This window comes from Mobula hypostoma, chromosome X1 (assembly GCF_963921235.1).
Source record: "Mobula hypostoma chromosome X1, sMobHyp1.1, whole genome shotgun sequence".
Classification (NCBI taxonomy): Eukaryota; Metazoa; Chordata; class Chondrichthyes; order Myliobatiformes; family Myliobatidae; genus Mobula; species Mobula hypostoma.
The window spans coordinates 56,730,279-56,754,157 of record NC_086128.1 but is presented as its reverse complement, the minus strand read 5'-3'; the positions used below and the strand labels follow the sequence as shown (position 1 = coordinate 56,754,157).

Sequence of the window (23,879 nt, the reverse complement as noted above, 5' to 3'; positions counted from 1 at the left end):
AGAGCCGCAACATTACCTCATGGCTCTTGAACTCAATCCCCTGACTAATGAAAGCCAACACACCATGCACCTTCTTAATAACCCTATCAACTTGCGTGGCAACAAGGTGATAACTACTAAACACATTCAACAGTGCACAAACTTGTAATGAACTTTGAGGTAAATGGGCAATCATCAAATAGGCTGAATGGCCATCTCCTCCTCCACTGCATCACTCCATGATCCTTGAGTCAGAGAGAGGAATACAACAAGAATACAGGCCCTTCTGCCCAATGAGTCCATGACAGTTTATCATGCATTTTCCTGCAGAACTGGTAGGTACTTTGTAGAAATTGCATTTCAAATTCATTTTACCATTCTCAACCACAAAGATCAAAGCAAATTTATTATCACCATATACTACATTTGAGATTCATTTTATTTATTTATTTATCATACTTGGAGATACAGCGGAAATAGGCCCAGAGGAGCACCGCCCAGCAACTGCAGACAACCCTGATTTATCCCTAATCTAATTACGGGACAATTTACAATGACCAATTAACCTACCCTTTATTCTGAGATTGTGAACCACAGTTTAAGAAACTGTAGCCAAAAGAAATATTATCCTTGCACCCACCCGACAAGTTTTGTAAGTTTCAATGAGATCACTGTATCCAGGACAAAATTCCAACTGTAAAAGTGAGCTGCAACATAAACTTGATATTAGAACTATCACAAGCAAGGCACTACAACATATGTTTGAAAACTTCAATCCTTCAAAGATCAAGGCAGCTAAAACTAATAGCTGTTATGACATCCAACAAATACTCACCACTCTGGCAGCTCGTTCTTGAGATTCACACTTCCTGCAGAACCAAGGTCCAGTTGGTACCTGAATGATTCCATAACAAGCTGCAAATAAAGAGAATGAAAAAGTATCATGAATATAGAGAAATGCACTCAGTGGCTACACCTGTAACTTGCATGTCAATGCAAATAATCAGCCAATCATGTGGCAGCAACTCAATACATAAAAACATGCAGACATGGCCAAGAGGTTCAATAGCTGTTCAGACCAAACATCAGAATGGGGAAGAAGTGACTGACCATGGAATGATTGTTGGTGCCAGACAGGGTGGTTTGAGTATCTCAGAAACTGCTGATCTCCTGGGATTTCCATGCACAACCATCTCTAGAGTTTACAAAGAATGGTGCAAAAAAAAACTCAGAAAATATCCAGGCAGCAGCAGTTCTGTGGCTGAAAATTCACATAATGAGAGAGGTCAGAGGAAAATGGCCAGAATGGTTCAAGCTGACAGGAAGGCCATAGTAACTCAAAAGGCCACACATTAAAAAAAGTGGTGTGCTGAATGTATAGCACATCGATCCTTGAAGTGGATGGGCTACAGCAGCAGACCACCAACATACACTCAATAGTCACTTTATTAGGTATAGGAAGTACATAATAATGTGACCACTGAGTGGATAATCAATGCTTCCACAACTCAACATTATCCTTGTTTGCTGATCTACTCTTTCCCGTTCTTAATGCAAGTGCGGATTGAGGCTCAGCAGAAACCACTCTTCACTTCCAAACCAGAGTTCTTAGGTTCAAGACCCACAGCAGAGGTTTGAGTATAAAAATCTAGCCCAACACTCAGAGACACAAAACATTTTGCAGGTGCTGGAAATCTTGAGCAACACCACACAAAGTGCCTTAGGAACTTAAAGATTAGTTTCATTTATCACACGTACAATGAAATGCATCATTTGTGTCAATGACTAACACAGTCCGAGAATGTGCTGGAGGCAGCCTGCAAGTTTCAACACACTTCTGGTGCCAACACAATTCACTAACCCTAACCTATACATCCTTGGAGTGAGAGAGAAATCTGGGACACCTGGAGGAAAGCCAGATAGGGGAATTGAACCCCAGTTAGCTTTATACTAACCGCTACACGATCATGCCACTCATAGCAAGTCAGATAGCATCTATGGAGGGACATAAGCCAAGATCCTTCTTCACAATTGGAAAGGAAGAAGGCAGTGCAACGTCTGCACGGAGCGAGGACAACTACGGACTAGCGTGATTACACGTTTTTACTGAGTCACATTAGTAACAGTACGGTAACAGAAAGATAGGGGTTGGGGAGGGGCAATGATGCAACAAGCCCACACCTTCATGTTCTAGCTTCTACTCCCTTCCTTCCCTGTCCTGATGAATGGTCTTTGCTGAAAATGTCAACTGCTTATTCCCCTCCATAGAGCCTGCTGAGTTTCTCCAGTGTGTGCTGATGCTCTGACATGCTACCAGGCTCTTGCACTATTGCAAGTATATTTCAGAAGGTACCTCCGGTCCATCCACAAAATGCAGAATTTCCTGGTAGCCATCCATTTTTACTACTATCCCCATTCCCATTCTGACATGTCAGTGCATGGCCTCCACTTCTGACATAATGAGGCCACTCTCAGGTTGGAGGAGCAACATTTCATATTCTGCCTAGGTAACTTCCAACCAGATGGCGTGAACTTCGACTTCTCCAACTTCCAGTAACTTTTTCCTCTCCCACTTCCCTCTTCTTCAGTTCACCATTGGCCTCTTACTTCTTCTCTTTACCTGCCTCTCACCTCCCCCTGGGGCCCCTCCTCCTTCCCTTTTTCCCCACGGTCCAATCTCCTCACCCATTAGATTACTTCTTCTTCAACCCTTTGCCTTTTCCACCCATCACCTCCCACCTTCTTATTTCATCACCCTCTCCTACCCACCTGACTTCACCTATCTAGCTTGTCCTCCTTCCACTCATCCCCACTTCCTTTCTAGTCCTGAGGAAGGGTCTCAACCTGAAATGTCGACTTTTGACCATTTCCATAGATGTTGCCTGACCTGCTGAGTTCTTCCAGCAGTTTGTATGTTGCTCCTGACACTCCTGAGTACTCTACCAGGCTCCTGCACAATTCAAGTATCATATTTCAGAGGGTGTCACCTACTCAGATTATCTACATACCACTGGAGGACTACAGCCAATTAATTTGCAGGATTATTAGAATGACTGGACTTCAAAACACAATGGTGTTTTTGAACATCCAAGCAAGTTCCAAGAGTTAAACAAATCATACATATAATATACAAATTCCATGGAACAAGGAAGATTGATAGGTGACCTGATAGAGGTGTACACATTGAGGAGAGCCATATACAGCATGAAAGCACAAAGTCTTTTATTTGTTTACTTAGTGATACAGTGCAGAATAGGCCCTGCTGGCCTTCTGACTCGTGCTATCCAGCAACCCACTGATTTAACCCTAGCTTAATCAGAGGTCAATTTAAAATGACCAATTAACCTACTAATCGGTACATCCTTGGACTGTGGGAGAGAACCAGAGCACCTGGGGAAAGCCCACGCGCACACCAGAAAGAACGTAGAAACTCGCTTACAGAGAACACTGCAACTGAGCTCCAACATCCCGAGCTATAATAGCATCGCACTAACCCCTACACTATACTTTGGTACCCCAGCAAGGGGTTGCTAATAAAAAAGGGCAAAGGTTTAAACTCAGAGGAAAGAAAATTTAAAGGGGCATTGGGAGAAGCTTCTTCAGGCAAAAGGTGATGCACATTTGGAATGAGCTGCCAGAAATAGTAGTTGAGGTGGGCACATTAACAAGATTAAAAAGCCATCTAGATAGGAGAGGTTTTGAGGACAAACACAGGCAGATAGGACTAGCATACTGGGCAACACAGTTAGCATGATCATGTTAGGCTGAAGGGCCTGTGAAAGTCTCTCTTTAGCTCCCTGAAGGTGCTGAAGTACGTATTCTGAGCAACAGCTACACCCTGCCCCCCTCATGGTATATAGATTTAGCTTTATTTATCATTATCACATGTACATGGAAACCTGCAGTGAAATGCATTGTTTGCGTTAACAACCAACACAAACTGAAGGTGTGCTGGGGGGGGAGGGGGGCAACCCACAAGTATCGCCCCACATTCCAGTGCCAACATAGCATGCCCACAATGTTTTATCACATCTGGTTTTGGTCGCTGTTGTACCAGCCAGGCTTAAACTAGATTTAATTGACAATGTGGGGATGATACACTGAACCAACACCGTTAACACAGAGAGGAAAGTAACCATAGCTTACAAGTGTGACGCTATTACAGCTTGGTGCACTCCAGAGTTCAATTGGCACCATCTGTAAGGAGTTTGCACATTCTCCCCTTGTACCACATGGGTTTCTTCTGGGTGCTCTGGTTTCCTCCTACATTCCACAGATGTGCTTGCTAGTACATTACTTGGTCATTATAAATTTTCCTGTGATTAATTAGGTGGTGCAGCTCATTGAGCAGTAAAGTCCTGTTCTGCGATATATGAGGGGTGATTAATAAGTTTGTGGCCTTCGGTAGAAGGAATCAATTTTAGAAAACCTAGCATATTTATTTTTCAACATAATCCCCTCCTACATTTACACACTTAGTCCAGCGGTCGTGGAGCATACCGATCTTGGAACTCCAGAAAGTGTCCACAGCAGGGGTGATTGATAAGTTTGTGGCCTAAGGTAGAAGGAGATGGGTTATACAGCTCTTGCTACATGCACATCAACTCTTTGAGTGATTTTGCAGAAAGTTTGAGGTTAATAATTCATCAGGAGTGATTGATAAGTTTGTGGCCTGAGGTAGAAGGAGGTGAGTTATTAACTTCAAACTTGCTATGGGAAACTAAGCAAGCACTTTTTCACCCTGGGGGTGATTAATGAGTCTGCATCTCACTGCCTTAATGGACCGTGAATACAGAAATCTGTACTTGAACAGTAACCAAATGTATAGCTACCAAGGTAGAGACCACAAGGATGAGTGTTGAGATATGAGATTAGGTTCAATGTTCAAAGTAAATTTATTATCAAGGTACATATAGAAGTTCATAAGACATAGGATCAGAATTAGGCCATTCAGCCCATTGAGTCTGTTCTGCCATTCCATAACAGCTTTTTTTTAAATCCTTCTCAACCCCATTCTCCTCCCTTCTCCTCGTAACCTTTGATGCCCTTACTAATCAGGAACCTCCACTTTAAATATACCCAATGACTTGGCCTTCTCAGCAGTCTGTGGCAATGAATTCCACAGATTCACCACCCTCTGGCTAAAGAAATACCTCCTCCTCTCTGTTCTAAAGGGTTGTCCTAATTCTGAGGCTGTGCCCTCTGGTCCTAGACTCCCCCACTACAAGAAATATCCTCTCCACATCCACTCTATCTGAAATACAGTAGAATTTATGAAAAACTATACAAAGACTGACAAACATTCAATGTGTAAAAGACTGAGCGGCTTCATTTATAACACGTCTGTCTTAGAAATTTCAATAATTCAGTGATGGAATGATTTTGGAAGATACAGTACAAAAGTCTGAAAGCCTGTACCACCAGGCTTAAGGACAGCTTCTATCCTGCTGTTACAAGACTACTAAATGGTTCCACAGTACGACAGAATGGACTCTTAACCTTACAATCTACCTGCCTGCACATTCTCCATAGTGGTTTTTTGAACACTTTATTCTGCATTCTCAGAATCAGGTTGAATATCACTGGAATATGTTGTGAAATGTGTTGTTTTGTGTGATACATCATAACAAACTATAGATTACAATATGTATTTTAAAAATTAATTAGTGGTGCAAAAAGAGAGCAAAAAAATGAGGAAGTGTACATAGGTCCCCTGTTATTGTTTTCCTTAATCGACCTCAATGCACCGTGTAATGGTTTGATCAGTATAAACAGTATACAAGACAAATTTTGCACTGTATTTCAGTACATGTGACAATAATAAACAAACTCCTGCTCATACTTAGGAGTGGAGTATAGAGTTCCAGCACAATTCCTCAGACTATATGGCATGGCCTCATAAGAAGCCACAAGAAGGAACTTTTACCAGACTTTGTAACTCATGCTCTGGGCATATTTCAGATTCAGATTCATTTAGTTATCACGTGTACATCAGTGTTATTATCTTGGAAGACCTGTCCTGTGCCCAACATGTACTGTGTGCAATTATGAAGAAAGCACAGCGGTGCCTCTACTTCCTTAGGAGTTTGTGACGATTCGGCCTGACATCTAAAACTTTGACAAACTTCTATAGATGTGTGGTGGAGAGTATATTGACTGGTTGCATCACAGCCTGGTATTGAAACAACAATGCCCTTGATGGAAAATCCTACAAAAAGTAGTGGATATAGCCCAGTCCATCATGAGCCGCACTCAATGCCCACCATTGATTTTATTATGGTTATTATTCCATTATGGATTGATTGAGTATGCCTGCAGGAGAACAAATCTCAGGGTTCTATCTGGTGACATATATGTACTTTGATAATAAATTAATTTTGAACTTTGAAACATAGTTAAATGTGTTTTTTTAGGTTCACAACCAAGACAACCTTAAGTTGTGCTGGCGGGCAACCCACAAATGTCGCCACACATTCTGGCACTGCCATTGCATGCCTACAATGCTTGGCAGAAATAAAAACAAGCAACAATAAAACAGCAACAAAAACAAGTCCTGATGAAGGATCTTACTCTGGCAGAATCTTCCAGCACCTGCAGAATCTCTTGTGTTTATGATTTGAAGACTGTATTCTCCCACCCTCTCACACATACAGAACAGATTCACCCTGTACCCTTGCCATGCCCAGACAGTGAGCCAATTAACTGTGCTGGGTGTACACAGCTACAACAAATCGTGTCCACATCAGCATTCAGGAGCACCAATTTGGAGTCAAGATTCAAGATTGTTTAATATCATTTCCAGTGCACAAGTGTAAAGGATAATGAAATAATTGTTACTCCAGATTCAAAGCAGCACAAAAAAAAGCACACTAAGATAAAGAACCCAATAATAAAAAAACACAATAAATATAAATACATAAAATAGCTTATTGCATTGTAGATTGATTCTATGTCCATAAAGTGATGCTAAGTACAGGGGTGTTTGTACACAAGATGACTGACAGGAAATGACAAAGTTATGATGCTGGGGCATAAAGGGTTGGTTAGTGGTTTTGAGTCTGGTGGTCCTGATGAGGGACAAACTCCATGAGCAGGGTGGGTGGGATCCTTCAAGTTGTTCCTGGCCTTTTTCCAGCACCTTTCTGTATGTAGTCTTCTACAGTGTTCAAATCCTTGCAGAGCCTCACCCAGCTTTGGGAAGTCAAACCTCCTCCAACTCTGAGTTAGTAAATCCCAGCACTTCCCTCATCTCTTCACTGCTGTCCTTGGCTTCAGTCTGAATCCCAAGCAATGGAATGCCGACCTCAAACTCTCTAACACTCTCTCCTTTTCAGATGCTGGTTAAAACCTAACTTCACTGAGTCAACTTTTGGTCACCTGCCTCAACACGTCCTTACTGATTAACTAACACACACACACACAAATTGCACGAGGAACTCAGCAGGTCAGACTGCATCTCTGGAGAAAAAATAAACAGTCGGTGTTTCGGGTCAAGTCTAGCTACTCGCCCTTTCTTGCCAATCCTGATAAAGGATCTCAGCTAAAGTGTCAACTGTTTATACCTCTGCACAGACCTGCTGAATCTCTCTAGCATTTTTGTGTGCACTACTCAGGATTTCCAGCATCTGCAGAATCTCTGTGTATATAAAACCATAAGACATAGCAGCAGAATTAGGCCATTTGGCCCATCAAGTCTGTGCTGTCATTCTATCATAACTGATTCATTGTCCCTCTCAACAGCATTCTCTTGCCTTCACCCTGTAACCTTTGACACCCTGACTAATCAAGAATCTATCAAGTTCCACTTTAAATATACTCAATGACTTGGCCTCCAAAGCCGTGTGTGGCAGTGAGTTCGAGATTCGGCACTTTCTGGCTAAAGAAGTCCACATCATCTCTGTAATGAAGGGATGTCCTACTATCCTGAGGCTGTGCCCTCTGGTCCTAGACTCCCTCACTCCTTTCCACGTCCATTCTATCTGGGCCTTTAAAGATTTGATAGCCTTCCATGAGATCCCACCCCCCCCCCAATTCTTCGAAACTATAGTGAGTCCAGGCCTATGATCTCCTCATTAACCAGCTCTGTGAAGTCTCTTCAGAACTGTTATTATTTTTAAAGTGGACTTCCTATAAGTGAAGCCTGATTTCTTCCCGTCCTCTCCTCCTGTAGCCGACTGGAGAGACCCTAATGTCAATCTGGTTCACCTAATCCATATCTTCAGCCTAGGAATTTTCTGGGCCATGCAATAGTCCCATCAAGTGAGGGGGGGGGGGTCGCTATCAGGAGATCAACGATGGGTTTATGGGATGACTGTAAACAGAGACACCAGTAGGTGCTAGCAACGCTCCCGGGAACTAACTGCCAAACATCACACACAGCCGTCAATCAGTAGAACGCAGTAGGTGAGCAGCATACTCTTCCACTCCCCTCTATCGCCCCACGCTTATTAATTATGAGATCGGATTATTAATCACAGGTCAATGTGGCGCACTTCTAAGTGTCCGAAAAACCCAGCCAGAAATAAAAAGTTAGATTCCTTTCAAAAAAAAATGAAGAACAACCAAAATAGATCTCGAATATACACCATCTGAAAAATGTGCACGATTGCCTTACCGACAAACATGCGTGCGGCAGAGAGGGTTTAAAATAACCTCACAAACAAGGCTACGTGACTGACAATTGGAAAGGACACATCATTGGCCTCCACGGCCGGCAAATAAGACGGACGAATGTTACTAACTTCTGGTTTTAAAATTGCAATCCTTCCCTGCCAGTTTAAAACCGGGGAGAGAGAATATATTTTTTTTTAAATCACACGCTTAATTTTCAAAGGCGAGAAATGAACGTGCACCGAGGCACCACATCCTCTTGCAAGCCTTAAGCCTGCTTTTCTCTCTCGCTTTAAAATATGCCTTCCTCCTCCTCGCTGCCTTTACCTTGATGAACAGCAACATTGCAACCATGTCCGTCACAGTAGACCAAAGGATTCTCGTCCCATCCTCTCTCGTCTGAACACACGCAGCAACCTCCAACCATCTCCTTCATACTTCCCGGCCCGTCCCGATTCCCCGCTGAAAAGTAGTTACGACAAAGTAACCAGCAGCATCTTCTCTCCGACACATTGTTTCCCCATAATTTGGAGGGGGGGGGCAGTCCCGTCCCTCAGTGCAATACAACCATTACCAGGGCGCAAGCGCTGCTCATTCTCGCAACTATGGCCGCAGAGAATAAATTCTGCGGTTCCCCGACCCAGCCCCGTTCAAAGTCGCTAGGTAGGGTAACTTTTCTATTTCTGTTTTCCTTTGCAGAATTTTACGCTTATCTCATTGATGGAACACTGAACGATGTTTGGGGGAAAATAAGAAGCGTTTAAAATAAGTCACGTGTTATAGATCTTATTTTTATATGCGTACCTTTTCGCTGGTGTGTTTGCCCTTTACAGCTTAGTTTGAATCATAATCAGGTTTATTATCACTGACGTGTCGTGAAATTCGTCGTTTTGCAGCAGCTGTACAGTGCAACGTTACTATCAGTTACAAAAATAAATAAATATTGCAAAAGACAAATAACAAGGTAGTGTTCGTGGACCATTCTGAAAACCGATGGCAGAGGGGAAGAGGCTGTTCTTCAACAACGAAGTATGGCTCTTCAGGCTCCTGTACCTCCTTCCCGATGGTAGTAACGGAAAAGAGAGTGTGTCTGGGATGGTGAGGGCCCTTAACGATGGGTGCCACCTTCTTGGTTAGTAGCTTCGGTAATAACAGTTTATAAAACACAAAACAGTACAGTACAACACAACACAGGGACTGACCCTCTATCTCTGTGCAGTAGAGTAAACGTATTATCAAAGTACATATCTGTCACTATATACAACCCTGAGATTTGTTTTCTTGCAGGCATTTACAGAAAATACAAAGAGACATAACAGAATCAATGAAAAACTGCACACAAGACAAACCAATATGCAGAAGATGACAAGCTGTGCAAATACAAAAGGCAGACAAAACAAAATAGTAAAAAAAAACAAATGAGTAATAAATATCCAGAATGTGAGGTGAAGAGTCCTTGAAAGTGAGTCCATTGGTTGTGGGAACATTCAATGATGGGGCAAGTTGAGTGATGTTATTCCCTCTGGTTCAGGAGCCTGATGGTTGAGGGGTAACAATTGTTCCTGAACCTGGTGGTGTGAGCCCAGAGGCTCCTGTACCTCCTTCCTGATGGCTGCAGTGAGAAGAGAGTATGGTCTGGAAGGAGAGGCCTTTGATGATAGATGCTGCTTTCCTGCGACAGTGCTCCATGCAGATGCTCTGTGACAGCCTGGGCTATATTCACTACTTTTTGTAAGATTTTCCATTCAAAAGCATTGGTGATTCCATACCAGTCCGTGATGCAGCTAGTCAATATACTCCCATCGCACAGTTACAGAAGTTTGTCAAAGCTTCAAATGTCATGTTAAATTTTCACAAACTTCTAAGAAGAGGTGCTGCTGTGCTTTCTTTGTAATGGCACTTATATACTGGACCCAGGACAGATCCCCTGAAATGATAACACTGAGGAATTTAAAGTTGCTGACCTCTCCACCTCTGATCCCTCGATGATGCCAGTTGAAACTTATTAACCTGCATGTGGTATCTGTTCCCCTATTTCCTGCCTGTAACCTGTTCATGTGTCTGTCCAAATGCTTCTTAAATATGGTTATTGTATCTCCTTCCACCGCCTTCCCCAGCAGTGTATTGTTATTTAGAGATACAGCACGGAAACAGATCCTTCTAGCCCAATGAGCCCCTACTGCCCAATTACACCAATGTGACCAATTAACCTAGTTACCCACATGTCTTTGGGATGTGGGAGAAAACCAGAGCACCTGGAGAACACCCACATAGTCACGGGGAGAATGTACAGAGGTCCTCTGACCTCTCTCCTTACAGACACTGGCAGGAACTGTACCCAAGTCACTGGTTAGAAACATAGAAAATAGTAGGCCATTCGGCCCTTTGAGCCTGCACCACCATTTATTATGATCATGGCTGATCATCCAACTCAGAACCCCGGCCCAGCCTTCCCTCCATACCCCCTGATCCCCATAGCCATATCTAACTCCCTCTTAAATATAGCCAATGAACTGGCCTCAACTGTTTCCTGTGGCAGAGAATTCCACAGATTCACCACTCTCTGTGTGAAGAAGTTTTTCCTCATCTCGGTCCTAAAAGGCTTCCCCTTTATCCTCAAACTGTGACCCGTCGTTCTGGACTTCCCCAACATCGGAAACAATCTTCCTGCATCTAGCCTGTCCAATCCCTTCAGGATTTTATACGTTTCAATCAGATCCCCCCTCAATCTTCTAAATTCCAACGAGTACAAGCCCAGTTCATCCAGTCTTTCTTCATATGAAAGTCCTGCCATCCCAGGAATCAATCTGGTGAACCTTCTTTGTACTCCCTCTATGGCAAAGATGTCTTTCCTCAGATTAGGGGACCAAAACTGCACACAATACTCCAGGTGTGGTCTCACCAAGGCCTTGTACAACTGCAGTAGTACCTCCCTGCTCCTGTACTCGAATCCTCTTGCTATAAATGCCAGCATACCATTCGCCTTTTTCACCGCCTGCTGTACCTGCATGCCCACTTTCAATGACTGGTGTATAATGACACCCAGGTCTCGTTGCACCTCCCCTTTTCCTAATCGGCCACCATTCAGATAATAATCTGTTTTCCTATTTTTGCCACCAAAGTGGATAACTTAACATTTATCCACATTAAATTGCATCTGCCATGAATTTACCCACTCACCCAACCTATCCAAGTCACCCTGCATCCTCTTAGCATCCTCCTCACTGCTAACACTGCCACCCAGCTTCGTGTCATCCGCAAACTTGGAGATGCTGCATTTAATTCCCTCATCCAAGTCATTAATATATATTGTAAACAACTGGGGTCCCAGCACTGAGCCTTGCGGTACCCCACTAGTCACCGCCTGCCATTCTGAAAAGGTCCCGTTTATTCCCACTCTTTGCTTCCTGTCTGCTAACCAATTCTCTATCCACATCAATACCTTACCCCCAACACCGTGTGCTTTAAGTTTGCACACTAATCTCCTGTGTGGGAACTTGTCAAAAGCCTTTTGAAAATCCAAATATACCACATCCACTGGTTCTCCCCTATCCACTCTACTAGTTACATCCTCAAAAAATTCTATGAGATTCGTCAGACATGATTTTCCTTTCACAAATCCATGCTGACTTTGTCCGATGATTTCACCGCTTTCCAAATGTGCTGTTATCACATCTTTGATAACTGACTCCAGCAGTTTCCCCACCACCGACGTTAAGCTAACTGGTCTATAATTCCCCGGTTTCTCTCTCCCTCCTTTTTTAAAAAGTGGGGTTACATTAGCCACCCTCCAATCCTCAGGGACTAATCCAGAATCTAAAGAGTTCTGAATAATTATCACTAATGCATCCACTATTTCTTGTGCTACTTCCTTAAGCACTCTGGGATGCAGACCATTTGGCCCGGGGGATTTATCTGCCTTCAGTCCCTTCAATTTACCTAACAATGTCAGATTATTCCTTGTTTCCCTTTGTATTTCAGAATTTGTTCCCAGCAACTGGTCCACCCCTGTGTGGAACACCCCTGCTGGATCACAGAATGAAGACTTTTCTTCTTCAGTTGCCAAGTGGAAGACATGACAAACGGTCAGCATTGCTGTGTTGTTTGGTACCCTTGAACTCTCTGTCATAAGAGTTCTTTAAGCACTCTAGGATGCAGACCATCTGGCCCTGGGGATTTATCTGCCTTCAATCCCTTCAATTTACCTAACACCACTTCCCTACTAACATGTATTTCGCTCAGTTCCTCCATCTCACTGGACCCTCTGTCCCCTACTATTTCTGGAAGATTATTTATGTCCTCCTTAGTGAAGACAGAACCAAAGTAATTATTCAATTGGTCTGCCATGTCCTTGCTCCCCATAATCAATTCACCTGTTTCTGTCTGTAGGGGACCCACATTTGTCTTTACCAGTCTTTTCCTTTTTACATATCTATAAAAGCTTTTACAGTCAGTTTTTATGTTCCCTGCCAGTTTTCTCTCATAATCTTTTTTCCCCTTCCTAATTAAGCCCTTTGTCCTCCTCTGCTGAACTCCGAATTTCTCCCAGTCCTCAGGTGAGCCACTTTCTCTGGCTAATTTGTATGCTTCTTCTTTGGAATTGATACTATCCCTAATTTCTCTTGTCAGCCACGGGTGCACTACCTTCCTTGATTTATTCTTTTGCCAAACTGGGATGAACAATTGTTGTAGTTCATCCATGCAACCTTTAAATGCTTGCCATTGCATATCCACGGTCAATCCTTTAAGTGTCATTTGCCAGTCTATCTTAGCTAATTCACGTCTCATACCTTCAAAGTTACCCCTCTTTAAGTTCAGAACCTTTGTTTCTGAATTAACTATGTCACTCTCCATCTTAATGAAGAATTCCACCATATTATGGTTACTCTTACCCAAGGGGCCTCTCACGACAAGATTGCTAATTATTAACCCTTCCACATTGCTCAAAACCCAGTCCAGAATAGCCTGCTCTCTGGTTGGTTCCTCGACATGTTGGTTCAAAAAACCATCCCGCATACATTCCAAGAAATCCTCTTCCTCAGCACCTTTACCAATTTGGTTCACCCAATCTACATGTAGATTCAAGTCACCCATTATAACTGCTGTTCCTTTATTGCACACATTTCTAATTTCCTGTTTAATACCATCTCCGACCTCACTACTACTGTTAGGTGGCCTGTACACAACTCCCACCAGCGTCTTCTGCCCCTTAGTGTTACGCAGCTCTACCCATATCGATTCCACATCTTCCCGGCTTATGTCCTTCCTTTCTATTGCGTTAATCTCTTCTTTAACCAGCAACGCCACCCCACCTCCCCTTCCTTCATGTCTATCCCTCCTGAATATTGAATATCCCTGAACGTTGAGCTCCCATCCCTGGTCACCCTGGAGCCATGTCTCTGTGATCCCAATTATATCATAATCATTAATAACAATCTGCACTTTCAATTCATCCACCTTATTACGAATGCTCCTTGCATTGACACACAAAGCCTTCAGGCGCTCTTTTACAACTCTCTTAGCCCTTATACAATTATGTTGAAAAGTGGCCCTTTTTAATGCTTGCCCTGGATTTGTTGGCCTGCCACTTTTACTTTTCTCCTTCGTACTTTTTGCTTCTACCCTCACTTTACACCCCTCTGTCTCTCTGCACTGGTTCCCATCCCCCTGTTGTGAACTAACCTCCTCACGCCTAGCCTCTTTAATTTGATTCCCACCCCCCACCCATTCTAGTTTAAAGTCACCTCATATTATAATTATGCTAACTTGCTATGCTAATGTTCAGCCCCATCAGAGAGGAGATACGGGAGCCTGAAGGCCCACACTAAATGTTTTAAGAACAACCTCTTCCCCTCTGCTCTCAGATTTCTGAAAGGTCCATGAACACTACCTTGTTTTTTGTCTTTTACATTATTTATTTTTGTAACGTAAAAAAACACCCAATCTCCTTGAAACTTTTCCCGTTCTCACCTCAAATCTATACCCTCTGGTATTTAACATTGCCACCCTGGAAGAAACATCTGCCCTATCTATGCCACTTACCATTTTATACACTCAGCAGCCTGTTTATCAGGTATCTCCTGCATGCTCATAGTCTTCTGCTACTGTAGCCCATCCACTTCAAGGTTCGAGATTCTCTTTGACACAACACTGTTATAACATGTGGTTATTTGAGTTACTGTCATCTTGAACCAGTCTGGCCATTCTCCTCTGACTTCTTTCATTAACAAGGTTCCCCCACAGAACTGCTGCTCACTGGATGATTTTATTTTTTGTACCATTCTCTGTAAATTCTGGAGACTGTTATGTGTGAAAATCCCAGGAGAGATCAGCAGTGTCTGCAACACGCAAACCACTGCGTCTGGCACCAACAATCTTAACGTAGTCAAAGTCTACGCCACTTACCATTTTGTACACTCAGTCGCCTCTTTATCAGGTATCTCCTGTATGTCCAGATCACACTTCTTCCCCATTCTGATGTTTGGTCTGAACAATAACTGAACTTTATAACTGTGTCTGCATGCTTTTATGCATTGAGTTGCTGTCACATGATTAGTTGATTAGATATTTGCATTAATGAGCAGATGTACAGGTATGCCAAACAAATTGGCCATTGAGTGTATAGTTTGCATTTTGTTAGACTCATAAGAGTCATGGAACACTACAGCACAGAAACAAGTCCTTTGGCTGTGCTGAACTGTTAATCTGCCCAGTCCCACCAATCTGTACCCAGACCATTTACCTCTCTACACTCCCACCCATGCACCTATCCAAATTTCTCTTCAATGTTGAAATCAAACACGCATGCACCACTTCCTCTGGCAGTTTTTTCCACACTGGCACCACTCTCTGAGTGAAGAAGTTCCCCCTCATGTTCCCCTTAAACATTTTACCTTTCTCCCTTAATCCATAACCTCCAGTTGTAGTCTCACCTAACCTCAGTGGAAAAGGCCTGTTTATATCTACACCCCTCATAATTTTGTATACCTCTATCAAATCTCCCCTCAATCTTCTAAATTCAAGGGAATAAAGTCCGAACTTATTCAATCTACCCAATAACTCAGGTCTTCAAGTTCGGCAACATCCTTGTAAATTGTCTCTGCACTCTTTCAATCTTAATGCTATCTTTTCTGTAGGTAGGTGACCAAATCTCCAAGTTAGGCTTTACTAATGTCTTATATAATTCGAACATAACATCCCATGTCCTGTACTCAGTAAATTGATTTATGAAGGTCAATGTGACAAAAGCATTCCTTATGAACCTAACTACCTGTGATGCCACTTTCAAGGAATTATGGACCTGTATTCCAGATCCTTTGTTCTGTCACACTCCTTAGTGCCCTACCGCTTACCGTATAAGACTTAACCTGGTTAGTCCTCCCAAAGTGCAACACCTCAAACTTGTCTGCATTAAATTCCATCTGCCATTTTTCAGTCCATTTTTCCATCTGGTCCAGATCCTGCTGCAAGCTTTGATAGCCGTCCTTACTGTCCACTACACCCCCAATCCTAGTGTTACCTGCAAATTTGTTGATCCTGTTAACCATATTATCATCCAGGTCATTGATATAGATGACAAACAACAATGGTCAGCTCCGATCCCTGCTGCACTCCACTAGTCACAGGCCTCCAGTCAGAGAAGCAACCATCTAAAACCGCTGTTTGGTTCTTCTGTAAAGTCAATGTTTAATCCAATTCACTACCACATCTTGAATGCCAAGCGACTGAACCTTCTTGACCAACCTCCCCTGTAGGACCTTATCAAATGCCATGCTAAAGTCCATGTAGACAACATGCACTGCTTTGCCTTCATCAATTTTCCTGGTGACTTCCTTGAAAAACTCTATTATAAGATTAGTTAGACATGACTTACCACACACAAAGCCATACTGACTACCCTTAATCAGTCCATGTCTATCCAAATACTTATATATCCGGTCCCTTAGAACACATTCCAATAAATTTCCCACTACTGATGTTAGGCTCACTGACTCATAATTTCCTGGTTTATTAGCGCCTTTCTTAAACAGCAGAACAACATTAGCTATGCTCCAATCCTTCAGTACTTCACCAGCGGCTAAAGATGTAAATATCTCCACCAGGGCCACTGCAATTTCTGCACTCACCTCACACACAGTCCTAGGGAACAGATTGTCAGGCCTTGGGGATTTATCCACCCTAATTTGCCTCAAGACAGCAAACACCTCCTCCTCTGTAATCTGTATAGGGTCCATGAACTCGCTGCTGCTTTGCCTAGCTTCTACAGACTCTGTGTCCATCTCCCGAGTAAATACAGATGCAAAAAATCCATTTACTATCTCCCCCATCTCTTCGGCTCCACACATAGATTACCACTCTGATCTTCGAGAGGATTAATTTTGTCCCTTGCAATCCTTTTACTCTTAATATATCCGTAGAAGCCCTTAGGATTCTCCTTCACCTTGTCTGTGAGAGCAACCTCATGTCTTCTTTAGCCCTCCTGATTTCATTAAGTGTTCTCTTTCATTTCTTATATTCCTGAAGTACCACATTTGTTCCTACCAGTCGCTACCTACTAAGCACTTCCTTCTTCTTCTTAACCAGAGCCTCAATATTTCTCAAAAACCAAGGTTCCTTAAACCTATTATCCTTGCCTTTTATTCTGACAGGAGCATACAAACTGTACTCTCAAAATTTCGCTTTTCAAGACCTCCGACCTACCAAGAACATCTTTGCCAGAAAACAGAAAACAACCTGTCCTAATCCACACTTGCCAGATCCTCTCTGATACCATAAAATTTGTCCTTCCTCCAATTTAGAATCTCAACCCAAGAACCAGACCTATCTTTTTCCATAACTCCCTTGAAGCTAATTGCATTATGATCACTAGATGCAAAATATTCCCCTATACAAACTTTGTCACCAGCCCTGTCTCATTCCCTAATAGGAAATCTGGTATTTCAATCTCAGTAGTAGGTGGTCCCTACTACAGAATCATATGTACTGATTAAGGAAACTTTCCTGAACACATTTGACAAACTACTCTATCTAGTCCTTTTACAGCCTAGCTGTCCCAGTCAATATGTGGAAAGTTAAAATCACCTACTATCACAACCTTATGTTTCTTGCATCAGTCTGTGATCTCTCTACAAATTTGCTCCTCTAAATCCCACAGACTGTTGGGTGGTCTACATATAACCCCATTAACGTGGTCATGCCTTTTTTGTTCCTCAGTTCCACCCATATAGCCTCAGTAGACAGGCTCTCCAGTCTGTCCTGAGGGAACATTGCCGTGACATTTTCTCTGACTAGTAATGCCATCCGTCCCCCTCTTTAATCCCTCCTGCTTTATCATGCTTTAAACAACAGAAACCCAGAATGTTGAGCTGCCTGCCCTACCCCTCCTGCAACCAAGTCTCACTAATGGCAACAATATCATAATTCCACGTGCTGATCCATGCCCTGAGCTCATCTGTCTCTCCTACAATACTTCTTGCACAGAAATATACAGAACATTCGTCCCACCATGCTCAACCTTTTGTTTCCTGACTTTGTCAGAGGTCTTAACAACATCTTTCTCCACAACTAGTCCACTATCTGTTCTTGCACCCTGGTTTCCATCCCCCTGTGAATCCAGCTTAACCCCCCCTTCCCCCCATAAAGTACGAGCAAACCTTCATGCTATCCCCCTCCAATTCAGGTGCAAATCATCCCTTCTGTAGAGGGCCCACCTTCCCTGGAAGGGAGCCAAATGATCCAAAACTCTGAACCACTCCCTCTGCTCCATGCTCTTAGCCACATTTTAAACTGTATGATCTTCCTATTTCTGGCCTCACTAGCTAACTCCCTGAACTCACTTTGCAGGACCTCGTCACTCATCCTACCCATGTCATTGGTACCCACATGGACCATGACCTCTGGCTGTTCGGCCTTCCACTTAAGAATGTTCAAGTCAAGTGAAGTTTATTGTCATTTAACTACATACATGTATATAACATATATAATGTATATAGAAATGAGACATTTCTTTGAATCAGGGTGTAAAGCACATAACAAGGATAAAATCTATGAATGAATCACACATAAATAACCAACTAAAGTGCATTAATATTAAATATTGCAAGGTATGTAACAGATTAACCAGTGACACTTCAAATACGATGTGGCCAGGAGTTCAAAAGCCTAACGGCCTGGGGGAAGAAACTGTTTCCCATCCTGACCGTTCTTGTTTTTATGCATCGTAGTCTCCTTCCTGATGGTAGAAAGTCAAAGAGGATGCTGGATGGATGGGTGGGATCCTTAATAATACTAAAGGCCCTGCGAATGCAGCGCTCCTGGTAAATGTCCCCGATGGATGGTAGGGAGACCCCTATGATCCTCTCAGCTGTTCTCACAGTCCTTTGTAGGGACTTCTGGTCCAATGCTCGGCTGCTCCCATACCAGAAGGAGATGCAACTTGTCAGGACGTTCTCAATGGTGCTCCTATAAAATGCAGTTAAGGTGATGTGGGGGTGGGAGCTTTGCTTGCCTCAATCTTTTTAGGAAGTGGAGGCGCTGCTGTGCCTTCATGTTTAGGGAGATGATCTTGGGACCAGGTGAGGTCATCCATGATGTGAACTCCCAGGAACATCCTCTCTATGGAGGAGTTGTGTATTCGCAGAGGGGGATGATTCGCTTGCACCTTCCTGAGGTTCACAATGCTTTCCTTGGTCTTCTCCACATTCAGGCTTAGGTTGTTCTTCTCACCCCAATCCACCAGCCACTCCACTTCCTCTCTGTACTCCATCTCGTCATCGTTCATGATGAGGCCAACCACTGTTGTGTCATCCGCAAACGTGACACGGTTTGAGCTGAATCCTGCGTCAGCAGCAGGCTGAGCACAATGCTTCGAGGTGACGTTGTAATGGGACGAGAGACGTTGCTGCCACATGGACAGACTGTGGCCTAACTGTTAAGTCCAATATCTGGTTGCAGAGGGAGGTGTTGAGACCCAGCGAGGACAGTTTGCCCACCAGCTTCTGAGGTACAGTGGTGTTCATCAGCAAACTGAAGTCTTTCAACAGCAGTCTGGGATATAAGACCCCATTTTCCAGGTGGGTCAGGACAGAGTGGAGGGCAGAGGCTATTGCATTATCAGTGGATTGATTTGAGTGACAAGTGAACTGGGAAGGGTCCAGTGTGGCTGGGAGGAAGGCTTTAATGTGCACCATGACCAGCCGTTCAAAGCATTTCCTAATAGTTGATGTTAATACCACTGGACAATAGTCAATAAGGCAGGTTACTGTCACCTTCCTTGGCACTGGAATAATGGCTGCCGCCTTGAAAACCGAGGGGACAATGGGCTGTTCTAGAGAGATGTTGAATATATCTGTCAGCTGGGCTGTGCAGTGAACTTGATACAAAATGTCCTAGACCCTGGCACCTGGGAGGCAACAAACCATTTGGGAATCTGGTTCTCAACCACAGAACCTCCTTTCCCTGCCCCTAACCAATGAATCCCCCATCACTACAGCTCACCTCTTCTTCCCACTTCTTTTCTGAGCCACTGAGCTATTGTGGCTTTCCTCTGCCAGGTCATTCCCCCCCCCCCCCCACTCCCAGCAGTATCCAAAGTGGTATACCTGCTTTGAGGGAACGGCCATGGGGCTACCTATCCCCTTTCCCCCACTTGACAGTCACCCAGTTACCTGTGTCTTGGGTGTAACTACCTCCCTGTGTGTCCTGTCTGTCAATCCCTCAGTCTCCCATATGATCTGGAGTTAAGACATTAAGATCATAAGATATCGAAGCAGAACGAGGCCATTCGGCCCATCGAGTCTGCTCCACCGTTTCATCATGGCTGATCCGTTTTTTCTCTCAGCCCCAATCTCCTGCCTTCTTCCCATATCCCTTCATGCCCTGACTAATCAAGAATCTATCAACTTCTACCTTAAATATACCAAATGACTTGGCCTCCGCAGCTGCCTGTGGCAACGCATTCCACAGATTCTCCACTCTGGCTAAAGAAATTTCTCCTCACCTCCATTCTAAAAAGACACCCCACTGTTCTGAGGCTATGTTCTCTGGTCTTAGACTCCCCCACCATAGGAAACATCACCTCCACATCCATTCTATCAAGGCCTTTTAGCATTTGATAGGTTTCAGTGAAGTCACCCCTCATTCTTCTGAATTCCAGTGAGTCATCAAACAATCCTCATTTAACAAGCCTTTCAATCCTGGAATAATTTTCGTGAAACTTCTTTGAACCCTTTCCAATGTCAGCATATCCTTTTGTAGATAAGGGGCCCAAAACTGCTCAGAATACTCCTACAGTGGCCTCACCAGAGCTTTATAAAGCCTCAAAATTACACCCTTGCTTTTATATTCTAGTCCTTTTGAAATGAAGATGAACATCACATTTGCCTTACTCACCACAGACTCAACCTGCAAATTAACCTTTAGGGAATCCCGCACGAGGACTCCCAAGTTGCTTTGCACCTCAGATTTTTGAATTTTCTCCCCATTTAGAAAATAGTCTACATTTTATTTTTTCTACCAAAGTGCACTTCCCGACACTGTATTCCATCTGACACTTCTTTGCCCATTTTCCTAGTCTGCCTACTTTTGTAGCCTCCTTACTTCCTCAAAACTATCTGCTCCTCCATCTCTTGATATTATCTGCAAACCTGACAAAAAAGCCATCTATTCCGTCATCCAAGTCAATGGCATATACAATAAAATAAAAGAATCAGTCTCAACACAGACACCTGAAGAACACCACTAGTAACCAGCAGCCATCCAGAAAAGGCTGCCTTTATTCCCATTCTTTGCCTCCTGCCAATCAGCCTATGCTTTATCTATGCTAGTATCTTTCCTGTAATACTATGGTCTCTTAATTTGTTAAGCAGCCTCATGTGTGGCACCCTTGTTAAAGGCCTTCTGAAAATCCAAGTACTGTACACAACTTCAACCAATTCCCCTGTGTCTATCCTGCTTGTTATTTCTTCAAAAAATTCCAACAGATTTGCACTTAAACTTCTATTTTTTTATTCTTTATAATTGTTGAATGTTGCTTTTTTGTTGCATATCGCACTAACACACCACAGCAAATTTCTAATACATGTAAATGTATATTGTGAATAAAATTGATTTTTGATCATTGTCATATAAACTAGGGTGCAATAAAATTGCTTGTTCACGTGAAGCTCATACAGCAAGCAGTATACCTGGTAATAATAAATAATAAAACACAACAATAAGCATGACAAATGCAAAAACAGCAGAGTGGTGCAAAGATTGTATTGCAATCTGAAGAAGTGAAAAAGAAATAACAGAATAACCAGAAAGAAAGAGGCATATAAAAACATAAACACGAGGAAATCTGCAGATGCTGGAAATTCAAGCCACACACACAAAATGCTGGTGAACACAGCAGGCCATGCAGCATCTATAGGAAGAGGTACAGTTGACATTTCGGGCCGAGACCTTTCGTCAGAAAGAGGCATATGGAGGGCTGTGGTCCAAGTGCAGATCGATGGCACTGGGAAGAATAAGTTTGGCATGCAGTAGATGGGCCGAAGGTTCTGTTTCTGTACAATAGTGCTCTATGACTATGACTCTCAGTATCTTTGACTTGAAATACTACATCTTCTCTGTTTCTCTTTCCATAGGTGCAACCTAACCTGCTGAGTGTGTCCAGAATTTTCTGTCTTTTTCTGAGACCAATTGATAGCCACAAGTATCGTTTGTGCTGGGAGTCACTAATTTCTCACAATTAAAATCTCAAAGTTAATTTTATTATTAAGATACGTCACAAAATACTACCCTGAGATTCATTTTCTTGCATACACTTACAAAGTACAGTACAACAAAGAAGTACGATAGAGTCAATGCCAACATACAAAGCCAACAAATTGTGCAATTACAAAAAGAAACAAGCAATAATAAATAAATAAATAAATAAATAAATAATACTGAGAACATGAGTTGTAGGGTTCTTGAAAGTGAGTCCATAGGTTGTGTTCAATGATCCGTTCAGAGTAGAGGTGAGTGAAGTTATCCATACAGGTTCAGGAGCCTGATGGTTGCAGGGTAATAACTGTTCCTGATAGTGTGGGACCTAAGGCTCCTGTATCTTCTTCCTGTTGGTAGCAGTGAGATGAGAGCATGGTTTGGATAGTGGTGGTCCTTAATGATTGATGCTGCTTTTCTGTGACAGAAATTCAACCTGATGTTTTCTCCTGCATCATTTGAACTTAACTCATTAAAGTGATGTCCTCAGCCATTTAGACTTAAAACACATTCAATCAAAAACCACAGACCTTACCCTCCCCCACACACAGTTTCCTCCACTGGTAAATCAAGAGTTTTAAGAAAAAGAATGATGTGAATTCATCTGCCACCTCTCACATCCTCTTCAGAAAACCACAAATGGTGACAGCCATTGAAGCACTTTAGAAATGTAATCACTTTTGTAAAGCAGGAAATACAGTACCAATTTACATTTACATGCACCAAACTCCACACACAAAGCTTCTTCCACTGGAATTGAGGGCAACTTACTTCCTCTCCAGTTCTGTGAGCTCTGGGCTATTGTTGAGCACCTCCTGTTTTACAACAACCTTGCACCTGAAGTCAGCAAAATGAAAGAACTGACTATGGGCTTTAGGTAGGGAACACACACCAGTCCGCACTGAGGGCTGTATGGTGGAATGTGTGAGCAGCATCAAGGTCTTGAGTGTTAATACCTAGGATGATCTATCCACATACAGTGCTGTAGATATAACCATGAAGAAAAGGCACTAGTATCTATATTTTTTCAGAAGTTTAAAGTGGTTTGCATGTGATTAAAGATTCTGACAAACTGTACAGAGGAATGCATTCTGACTGGTTGCATCACAACCTGGTATGTGAACCCCAATTCACAGAAACACACGTAGCTATGCAAAATGGTGGATTCAGCCAGTTCCATCAGAGTCAGAATCAGGTTTAATATACAGTAGTATGTTGTGAAATCTGTTGTTTTACAGCAGCAGTACTGTGCAATATGTAAAAAGCTATAAATTGAAATAAGAGGTATATGTATAAATCAATTAAATATGTATTGCAAAAAGAGAGCAAAAAAACGAGTGAAGTAGTATTCATGGGTTCATTGTTCATTCAGAAATCTGATGGCAGAGGGGGAGAACCTGGTCCTGAAATGTTGAATGTGCTGTTCCATCATTAAGGACCCCCACCATCCAGGACGTGCCTTCTGCTCATTGCTGCCATCAGGCAGGAGGTACAGGAGCCTGGAGATCCACTCCTCAAGGCTGAACAACAACTCCTTCCCC

The 23,879-nt window shown here is 42.9% G+C and overlaps 1 protein-coding gene and 1 long non-coding RNA gene across 6 annotated transcripts in view; one reads left to right on the top strand and one right to left on the bottom strand.

The window, feature by feature from the left end:
- The window catches only part of LOC134340414 (protein AF-10-like), a 325,409-nt gene extending 316,258 nt beyond the window's left edge, over positions 1–9,151 (bottom strand). For all 5 annotated transcript variants that reach the window (XM_063037619.1, XM_063037621.1, XM_063037617.1 and 2 more), the window contains exons 1-2: positions 8,917–9,151; positions 815–894 (exon numbers count right to left, since the gene is read on the bottom strand). In XM_063037619.1, the coding sequence (XP_062893689.1) occupies positions 815–894; positions 8,917–9,025 (189 nt within the window). In that variant the 5' untranslated portion in view covers positions 9,026–9,151. The remainder of the gene's footprint in view (positions 1–814; positions 895–8,916) is intronic.
- Positions 9,152–9,194: 43 nt separating this feature from the next.
- Positions 9,195–22,443, top strand: LOC134340416 (uncharacterized). Its single transcript, XR_010016548.1, has 3 exons — positions 9,195–9,252; positions 12,571–12,674; positions 22,218–22,443. It is a non-coding gene; the product is annotated as an uncharacterized LOC134340416 (long non-coding RNA).
- The last annotated feature ends 1,436 nt before the right edge of the window (positions 22,444–23,879 follow it).